Consider the following 10,092-nt stretch of genomic DNA (forward strand, 5'->3'; position numbering starts at 1 on the left):
ACGAGGCAAAGAGAGCTGACTGCAAATGACGGGCTTTTGAAACCTCATCTCTGGCCCCTACTCACTCACTCCCAACAAGGCCACGCCTCCAAGTTCAAATAGGAATTTATGGGGCTGTTCTTATTCAAGCCGTCACAGCAATCTTTAATGATTTGTTATATTTATTTGGGGTGGGGTGGGGTGGGGTGAAGGGGGGGGGCGTGTGCCCTAGTGCACCAGTGGAGGCTGGAGGGTGACTGGAAGGAGATGGCTCTCTCCTTCTACCTTGTGGTGCTGAGATTCAAACTTTTGTCATTAGGCTGGGCTGTGAGTACCTTTACCCAGTGAGTCACCTCACCAACCCTCATTCTCTTTATTCATTTCATGTATGTGAGTACACTGTCACTGTTCTCAGACACACCAGAAAAGGCCATCGGATCCCATTACAGATGGTTGTGAGCCACCATATGGTTGCTGGGAATTGAACTCAGGACCTTTGGAAGAGCAGTTAGTGCTCTTAACCATTGAGCCATCTCTCCAGCCCCTTCTCTGTCTTTTTAAATGAGTTTAAAAAATATCTTAACATGTTTTCCATTTATATATTTTAGCAAATGTCTTTGTTTGGGGAAGCAAGAGTCAGGTTTTGGAGTTAGACAAATTCAGATGTGAATTCTGACTGGACTACTTCCCAGGTGTGATCTTAGGCAAACTCCGTGAGATGTGAATAGAAACAGTGGTTAAAGACGGTCTAGTAGTGCAAGCCTGCTCTACTCTACTCGGGAGGTTGAAGTGAAAGTCAGAGAGGATGGATAACATAAAGACAACCATTTTTCCAGCTCAGCAGGCCTGGGTGTGCAACAGGGCCAAGGGAGATTGAATCTCAGTGCTGTGAGGGGGAAGAGGACACTAGCTCCTATCCCTAACCAAGAAGCTATTTCCAATTGATAACCACTTGGCAAAGGAAAAATCAGTTTCCCCAGTGGACTCTACTGGAAAAACCACACTTAAGGATAGTCTCCATGCGCCAGGAGTAGATGGCCAATACAACATGAACTCAGTGGTGCTTTTGTGGATTTTTTTCTTTTTTGACTTAATATGGTTTCGTTTGGGCATTTAAAAAAAAAAAAACCTTTCTCATCTTTTACTTGCATATATGGTTTCTGATTTTGCATTTTAATGGTTTTTTTTTGTTTGTTTTGTGTGTGTTTCTTGTGCTTTTTCACTGCTCTTTTGTTTGTTAAATAGTGGTTTTGCTTGCCTTTTTAATTTGCCTGTTTGTTTTCTAAAGAGGAAGAGAGGAAGAAGGCCTGGAGTTGGGTGAGAGGGGCGGTGGAGAGGATCTGAGAGATGGGGGAAGGGAAACCGTGATCAGAATATATTGTATACATTTTCAGTTAAAAAAAAAAAAAAGAGGGGGTTGGGGGGGTTGGAGAGATGGCTCAGAGGTTAACAGCACTGGCTGCTCTTCCAGAGCTCCTGAGTTCAATTCTCAGCAACCACATTGTGGTTCATAAACATCTACATGAGATCTGGTGCCCTCTTCTGGCCTGTGTGCATACATGCAGGCAGAACACGGTATACATAATAAGTAAATAAATCTGAGAGAGAGAGAGAGAGAGAGAGAGAGAGGAGGGAAAGAGAGAGAGAGAGAGAGAGAGAGAGAGAGAGAGAGAGAGAGGAGAGAGAGAGAGAGAGAGAGAATCAGAAGTTAACTTTCAAGATCAGCCGGGTGGTGGTGGCACATGCCTTTAATCCCAGAACTTGGGAGGCAGAGGCAGAGGCAGGCAGATTTCTGAGTTCAAGGCCAGCCTGGTCTACAGAGTGAGTTCCAAGACAGCCAGGGCTACACAGAGAAACCCTGTCTTGAAAAAAAACAAAAACAAAACAAAAAAAAAAATTCAAGATCAGCTTGGACTACAGAGTGGGTTCAAGACCAGCCTTGGCAACTTTGTGAGATCTCAAAATAAAAAGTAAAAGGAGAGCCAGGTGTAGTAGCCCAGGCTTTTAATCCCAGCACTTGGGAGGCAGAAGCAGGCAGATCTCTGAGTTCAAGGCCAGCTTGGTCTATAGAGTGAGTTCCAAGACAGCCAAGACTACACAGAAAGACTCTGTCTCAAATAAACAAAAGTACAAAGGGTGAGTGATTATGATACAGGCCTTTAATCTCATCTTTGGGGAAGTGGAGGCAGGTGGAGCTCAAGTTTGAGGCCAGCCTGGTCTACACAGCGAGTTTCAAGACAGCCAAGGCTACAAATAGAAACCCTGTCTGGAGGGAGTAAAAACGAGGTGAAGGGATTTAGCTTAGTGAGTAGGCAGTGTCCTCAGTTCACTCTCCAGGATTACAATATGCACACCCACAAAAGGCAACAAATAACAAAAACGGAGAGGATTTTGTGTGCTGTTCCATTCCTGTAATCCTAGAATCTGAGAGTCAGATTTGCTGCAAGTTTGAGGTACTCTACATAGCAAGTTCTGGGTCAACCAGAGCTACATAACAAGATTGTTCAAAGCAACATGAAACAAAAGCAGAGGAGACTAAATCCCGGTGAATTCTTGGAACTCTCAAGAAACTTGGACATTGCAGTAAGGCAAAAGAGCAGAGCTGAGATGAACATGATTAGTGAGGGCTACCTTCTGTCAGGTGTCAGTTTCCTTGTCATTAAAGAGGACTTAGAGGGCTGTTACAAGTATTAAATTGAGTGATATACCTACAGAGTGTCCGTCTGGCGCATCACAGACTTGAAGGTTCCTTGTCCTGGTCCCTTTTCTTTCTTAGAAAACACCTGGAGAGTCTTTCTAGCCCTTAGCCCACCAGTCCCACCCCCTTGATTTCCTGTCCTGAGTGCCCATTTCGTTCCCACAGAGGCAGGCTCGAGATCGTGGGGTGACCCGATCCAAGGCAGAAAAAGCCCGGCCACCCACCCAGCCAGTGCCGCAGGTGGACATCGTGCCTGGGAGACTCAATGAGGCAGAATGGATTGCGTTTATGTCCCTGGAGGAGGGCGAGGACGTAGTGGGTGACATCTTGGCTGACCTTGTGACTCGAGTTATGGAGTGTGCCTTCAAAGTCTATCTGACCCAGCAGGTGGGCCTAGATCTTGGTCTTCCAGACCTATCTTCTACCCTGCCTCTCCTGGAAAGGCTGAGACCCTCCCTCGCTTCCACAGTGCGTTCCATTCACCATTAGCCAGGCCCGAGAGGCCATGCTGCAGATCACTGAGTGGCGCTTCCTGGCCCGAGATGAGGGAGAATCTGCAGTGGCTGAGGACCCCACGTGGGGAGAGGATGAGGAGCCCCTGGCATGCACCACCGATTCCTGGGCCCAGGGCTCCGTGCCTGTACTGCACACACCGGCGCCCGTTGGTGTAGAGGAGCAATTCCACAACGAAGTAAGCCCAAGCCCTGAGCCTCTTCCCGACAGAAGCCTCCTCTGGAGCCGCTCAGGACCACGAAGTGAGGACCTTTCCCTCCATTTCCAACAACTCATTACCCTTGTGTGTTTCCCCAGGAACCTGGGAACCCGGACCAGTTCCTTTTAGGTTCATCGTGGGACAAAGAGTCCCAGAAGCCGACACAATCTTCAGATCCTTCTGCCGAGCCCAAAGTCACCCCGAGACCCACGGCCACCTTGGAGGCGTTTGAGGAAGCTGAGCCCGGGGATGCCTTGGAAGTACCCCACGACCAAGAGGGAAGCCATATGTTGGCTGTGTCCTCGAAGGAGTCTTTACGATCTAAGGCTGAAGGCGAGCGCGTCTACAGCCCCCAGTCTTCTCTGAAGCAGCCCCAAGTAGTCCGTCTGCAGGCCTCTGAGAAGGAATCATCCCTCGGCTCACACCTGTCCCTCGAGGATCTTTATCTCAGCGTGCCCCAGCCAGACGCGGCAGGGGACCCGCTGAGCTTGAAGAGCAAGGAGCAGCTCCTCAGCAGCCCGATAGGGTCGGTGTCCCACCTCGATGCACTCACCCCGGCAGAGCCCTCCGCTTCCCAGCCCTCCGTCTCCCAGGGAGAGCGGCCAAAGCACAAGACCGCCACGTTGCGCGTGGATTCCTCGCGGCTGCCCCGCCACTGGGTGCGCCCCGTGGCCGAGGTCCTGATCCCAGACCTCGAAGTGCGCCCTTTGGAAATATATCGCGGGCGCCCGCGGAGGAGCCAAGCTGGAATCGCAACCTCAGCATGCGAGTCCCAGGCCCTTAGCTCGCGTGCGCCCTCCAAACCCCATGTCTCTAGCCCAAGGTTCCCTCTCCAGCGTTGTGCTACATTCCGTGCTTTGGGCCCTGATCCTAGTTTAAACTTGGCCCAAACCTCACCGTCCTTCGGGTCAAACGTGCCATTCCTCAGCCCCGGGTTCCGCTTTCTCGCTAGAAACCCAATCCCTCCCGACGTCGCCAGCACCCCTACCCCCAAACTATGGCCCCTAGCTAAGTGGCCAAGTGGCTGGGAGCGGGAGGCAGAGCAGCTGGGAGAACTGTGGGCGGGTCGGACTCGCGTGCCTCCACAGGGTCAGGAACCTGTGGAGGTGACACCCTTGGAGGAGGACTCTGGATGGCCCCTAGCGGCGCCCCAGGTCCTCGAGGCTACGTCCCAAGTGCTGTGGAAGCCCATGGTTATTTCAGAAACCATGAAGCTGGTTCCTGGTGTGAGTATGTGGAACCGGGGAACTCAGGAGCTGCTCAATCCGGCTGTCATCCGGAAGGAGGCTGAAGAAGGCACCCCCCAAGCGCCTGAGCAGCAACCCATCCAGACAGGTGTGTCCAAGCCTCAGGTGATTATGAAACAGCTAAGGAACGAGACCCCCAAAGCCTGGCTGCTCCCCACCAAGCCTGTGCCCCACTCTGGGTCCTGAGCCTCCACACTGGGAATTGGACCTTGCTCAAAAATAAACGAATTGCCGCAGGAACTAACTAGCAAAGATGGTGCCATTTCTTCCAAAGCTGTTTATTTCCTTAACGGGACTCCAGGGGGCGCAGGTGTCATGGCTTAGGAGACAAGGCTTAGGGATAAGGTTGTTCCCTAGCATTCTCTGTCTCACCTCCACCCCCACCCCACCCCCACCCCCGTCCTCAAAACACTCGTTAAAAGGGAAGATAGAAGGACCATAAGGCCTTCCCTTACGGCTCCCAGGCAGAACTTTGTCCTTTCAGTAAGGGAGGAAGTGCATAACTGTGATTATAAGCATAGAGTGAGTCCTCACATGAATTCGCTCTCCTTTCCTAGCTCCTGGAGCTTATTAGTTCATCTTGGATTGAAACACCTATTTTTTTTCCGTTTGATTTTTACTCCTGTGTTCAGGGAAATGAACCTAGAATTTTGCATATGACAGAAAAACATTGTATCAACCAGACACATACACACAGCCAATACATCTTAAGCAATTAATATATACACAAATATGCTCACATGTGAAATGTCCTATGTACCCCCATGGTTGCACAACACGGAACAGCAAAAGACTAGAAAGTGGGCCAGGAGGCTGGCTCAGCCAGTAGAGCACTTGCTATGTAAAGCAAAGCATTGAGGACCTGCAAATAAGCCCCCAGCCCATACTCTCCATTCTGGGGAAGTTGAGATGGGACAAGCCCTAGGGTTTGCTGGCTAGCCAGTCTAACCAGAATTGAATTCCAGGTTCAGTGAGAGACCCTTTCTCAAAATAATAATAATAATAATAATAATAATAATAATAATAATAAAGGAGGAGGAAGAGGAGGAGAGTGATTGAGGAAGAGTTTCCAGGTCAACTTCTGGCTTCCAAATGCACATACACGCATGTGTGCTTCCACAAACATGAGCACACATGCATACAACTGGAAACAAAGTAACTAGAGGAATCCAGTTGATAAATATGTACACCTACACATGAGGATCTCTCTCTGTTTTTCAAGAGATGTTCTCTTGTTAGTGCAGGATGGCTGTCAGGCCATGGATGGCCTTGAACTCCTCATACCTAAACCTCCCAAGTGCTGGGATTTCAAATACAGCTTGTATAACCGGAAAAGATTTACCCACTTCATTTGAATTTGATGGCTCAGTGTTAGTTAAGAGTAGTTACTGGCAGCTCTTCCAAAAGACCTGAGTTCAATTCCCAGCACCCACATGGTTCTGCTCACAACCATCTCCAACCAGCTCTAGCTCCAGGGGACCTAAGCCCTTTTCTGTCTTTCCCATGTGCCTGGTGCGCAGACATACCCTACATGTAGGCAAAACACTCATAAAATATAAATCTTACAGATTCTATAAAGGAAAAAAGGCAGAATGTAAGTCTCTATACTGTACTACCTATTGCATAAGAGATGAAAGGAGTAGAACTCTGTGTTCATAAGAGCCTGTATTTAAAACATCTACCAGATGACCAAGAAACCAATTATCTGTAGCAAGCAGGGAGCTAAAGGGAGGCTTCTCAGTACATACTTTTCCAGGGGGCTTGAGATGTGGTACTTTCTGTCAGCTTTCTCTGTATATCCCTGGCTGTCCTGGAACTAGCTCTGTAGATCAGGCTGGCCTCAAACCCCAAGATCTGCCTCTGCCTCCTGAGTTCTGGGATTAAAGATGTGTGCCACCATGCTGAAACAACAACAACTTCTTCTTCTTCTTCTTCTTCTTCTTCTTCTTCTTCTTCTTCTTCTTCTTCTTCTTCTTCTTCTTCTTCCTCCTTCTTCTTCCTTCTTCTTCCTCCTCCTCCTCTTTCCCCCTCCTTTTCTTTTTTTAAGTTGAGACAGGGTTTTACTATGAGTTCAATTCCCAGCGCCCACATGGCTCAGCTCACAACCATCTCCAACCAACTCTAGCTAATCCTGGCTATGTAAGTTTGTTTTTAAAGATTTATTATTATATATAAGTATACTGTAGCTGACTTCAGACGAACCAGAAGAGGTTGTCAGATCTCATTAGAGGTGGTAGTGAGGTTGCTGAGATTTGAACTCATGACCTTTGGAAGAGTAGTCAGTGCTCTTATCCACTGAGCTATCTCCACAGCCCAATCCTGGCTATGTAATCCTGATTGGCCTGGAACTTAATCCATACTACAGGCTGGCCTTCAGCTTTCAGAGAACCACCTTCCCCTGCATTTAGAGTACTGGAATTAAAGGCATGTACCATCATGTTTGGCCCAGTAAATATTTAAGTATTAATTTTATTATTATATTACATTTGGTAGTTTGTGTGTACAGTATGCATGTGTATGTGGTGGTGGTGTGTGTATGTGTGTGTATGTGTGATATGTGGTGTGTGTCTGGTGTGTCTGTGTGTTTGGTCAGTTCTCTCCTATCTTTACGTGGATTCCAGGAATTACACTCAAGTTGTCAGGCTTGTATGGTAAGTCCCTTTAGCTGCTGACCCATTCCACAGGCTCCAGTTTGATTTTTGAATGGTGGGAATGCATTGTATGTTCAGAATAATTAGAAATATTTAGAAGGTGAAATGGGGGTGAAAGGATCGCTATAGAGGAGGTGTCCATTCTTTCTTGATCCTGTCACTGACAGTCATTTTACAAATAAGGACATGATACTGAGAGGCTGTTACCAGCACAGGATTTCACACAGCTCATAAACTGAAGGAGGAATTGGAACTGGTCTGTGAAATCCTAACTCCTCCTCCTGTGGAGTTGCACATTTGCTTGATCCTTCCTTCATGCCTGCCTAAATCATTGTATACTTGGTACCTTAGTACCTCAGGCTAAATTAGAACTCGGGGTAATCCTCCTGCTTCATCCTGTCTAGTACTGGATTGTCGCTAGTATTAACAAGCCATTTAACTCTCAAAAGCTAGCAATAAGCCACTGAAGACAAAAGGACTGTTGAAACTTTCTATACCACCTCCATTGAAAAGACGCACCTCAATGCTGCTGACAGCAATGGTTCTAGACAGTTCCGTTTCTGGGGGGTGGGGGTTGAGGAATGCTGAAGAGGGGAGAAAAAGGGGGATGGACATCTTAATTTATCTCTCCCGATCTCCAGTCCATAATTGTCACTTTTTGAGATCAAAACAAAATTCCCAATCCTTCCCCTAAGATCCTCCTCCAGCAGAGGGCGTTCACCCCGCCCCGCCTCACGACCGCGGTCCTAAGCCACTTCCCAGACGTAGTGCGCATGCGCATGATCACATCTACGCATCCTGCCGCAGGTGTCTAGCTCAGTGCCTTATCGATGTTTTCTCTGCCTCGCTTGGCGAGACCTTGTCAGCTAGGGCGAGGCAGCAGGAATGAGGAGACTGCTCACAGAAATCTAGAGTTTCCTGGGACCCGAGGGCTTTGGGGATCACCGCGGGAGCGGGCGGCGCGCAGGGCAGTCCGTGGGGCGGGGCGGGGCGGGGCAGCAAGTCCGGGGCGGCGGGCGGCGGCGGGGCCGATCCGGGCGCGGAGCCCTGACAGCAGGTACGCGGGCGGCGACCCCGCCGACTGTCTGCTGAGCTGCCCCGAAGCTCGCGCGGAGCTGGCGGGGACTCGGGGTTAGGGCTTGGTGGGCTCGAAGGGTGGGTGGCACCCGGGCGGGCGGCCGGGCAGGCCTGGGGCCCCGCTGAGCGCTTCTCCCAGGCTTGCCCACTCTCCTTCATATTTGCCAGGGGCCCCTGCTTACTGTGACACCGAACTGAGCGCAGGCTTTCTGTGGGCACGTGTTTAGGAATTTGTGTTAAATGAAGACAAAAGTTAATCCTAGAGGGTTCAGACGTGGGGGGGGGGGTGTCTGGAAATGCGTTTGATGTGTGAGTATGCCTTGTCCTGGGGTCCAACTAGGCTTACAAAACGATCCTTGTGTAGTTGTCTTGTACACACGCCTCTCGTCACTGTGGGCTGGACGACAGCTAAAGCACACAGATGCGAAATTGCTGATTTCAAAGAGGCAGGTCTTTAGACTGAAATCCATTTACAGCAGCGCAGAGAGCTGCAAGCGGCTGCTGGCCCCTTGTTACCCTGGTGTACTTAAAAGGTACTGAGAATGGAAGAACTGTGTCAGAAATTGGCGTTCTTAGCCTACTGTGCTGTCAAAGCCTGTCTTGTACTGTATTTAAACAGATAAGGATAACCTTAAAAAAAAAAAAGAAAGTATGTATGGATGTAAGTCCCTATAGAGACCAGAAATGTCAGGCCCCTGCAGCTGGAGCTTATGGCCAGTTGTAGTTCTAGTAACTGAAGTCAGGGCCTCTGTAAGAACAGTAGGTGCTCTTAACCACTGAACCAGCTCTTCAGCTCCATAACTTTATTATGTAAAAGGTGCTTTGCATTCATATATATATATTTGAAAGTTCAGGTTTTCTCAGCAGACTATTTCAGAACTTTTAGTATGCTGGATGTATTTTTCAAGAGTCTCTAACTAGGGCGTGTGTGTGTGTGTGTGTATGTGTGTGTATATATATATATATATATATATATATGCGCGTAATCTCCCCAAATAGACAGGGAGATACTGGATTTTTGTTTGTTTGCTTGCTTGCTTGCTTGAGTGTTGGTCATGTCTGCCTAACGTCTGGTGCCGTTTTGGAAATGCAGTTCCCGAGGTAGAACCATTGTAAAGGAACAGTGTTTGCCTGTGGTTTTTTACTTTAATGGAGGTGTGAGTTTAATAGAGTCTGGTGAAAATATAGCTCTTATCTAGTCTGCATTTGTAACAGGTTCCCAGGTGATGCTGTTCAGGGACAAGATCTTAGCTGACAGACACATTTTGCTACCTGCTATGTAGAACAAACTACTGCCCTGGGTTAGTTACTTTATCCAGCCCTTAAACCAGGAGTTAGGACAAGAAGACCTCTCAGCCTCCTCTCATCTCAATGCTGGGCTTCTAAACGCAGCCACCTTTGCTGTAGCTGACCTCTATATGTGATACTCTTGTCAGTTTGGCAAATTTTGCAATCAGGCTTGAACAGTTCTAATAATGGGGAAATAACTAGATATGCCCCCCCCCCCTTGAGATAGAAGCTGGCCTCAAAGTCCCTGTGTAGCCACAACTGGCCTTCAGTGCCTGCTTCTCCTGAACATCCCAGTTGCTAGGATTCTTAGTATAAGCCACCCTGTGGCGTCTGTCCTTGTCTAGGCTATCTCTTAGAGTTAAACCAAGGAAAAGCTGACTTTCCAGGTGTGGGTAACACTCAATTTGGGTGCTGTTTTTTTTTTTTTTTTTTTTTTTT

The 10,092-nt window shown here is 48.4% G+C and overlaps 2 protein-coding genes across 3 annotated transcripts in view; both read left to right on the top strand.

Annotated features, from left to right (window-relative positions):
* C6H2orf81 (chromosome 6 C2orf81 homolog) overlaps positions 1 to 4,906 on the top strand; it is a 7,024-nt gene extending 2,118 nt beyond the window's left edge. The window contains exons 2-4 of the mRNA XM_021165288.1: positions 2,843 to 3,064; positions 3,147 to 3,368; positions 3,488 to 4,906. Coding sequence (XP_021020947.1) covers positions 2,843 to 3,064; positions 3,147 to 3,368; positions 3,488 to 4,822 — 1,779 coding nt within the window. The 3' untranslated portion in view covers positions 4,823 to 4,906. The remainder of the gene's footprint in view (positions 1 to 2,842; positions 3,065 to 3,146; positions 3,369 to 3,487) is intronic.
* Positions 4,907 to 8,273: 3,367 nt separating this feature from the next.
* Positions 8,274 to 10,092, top strand: part of Dctn1 (dynactin subunit 1) — a 34,153-nt gene continuing 32,334 nt past the window's right edge. For both annotated transcript variants that reach the window (XM_029478533.1, XM_021164266.1), the window contains exon 1: positions 8,274 to 8,344. The gene's annotated coding sequence lies outside the window, so the exon portion shown is untranslated. The remainder of the gene's footprint in view (positions 8,345 to 10,092) is intronic.

The sequence above is a fragment of the Mus caroli genome, chromosome 6 (assembly GCF_900094665.2).
Source record: "Mus caroli chromosome 6, CAROLI_EIJ_v1.1, whole genome shotgun sequence".
Lineage (NCBI taxonomy): Eukaryota > Metazoa > Chordata > Mammalia > Rodentia > Muridae > Mus > Mus caroli.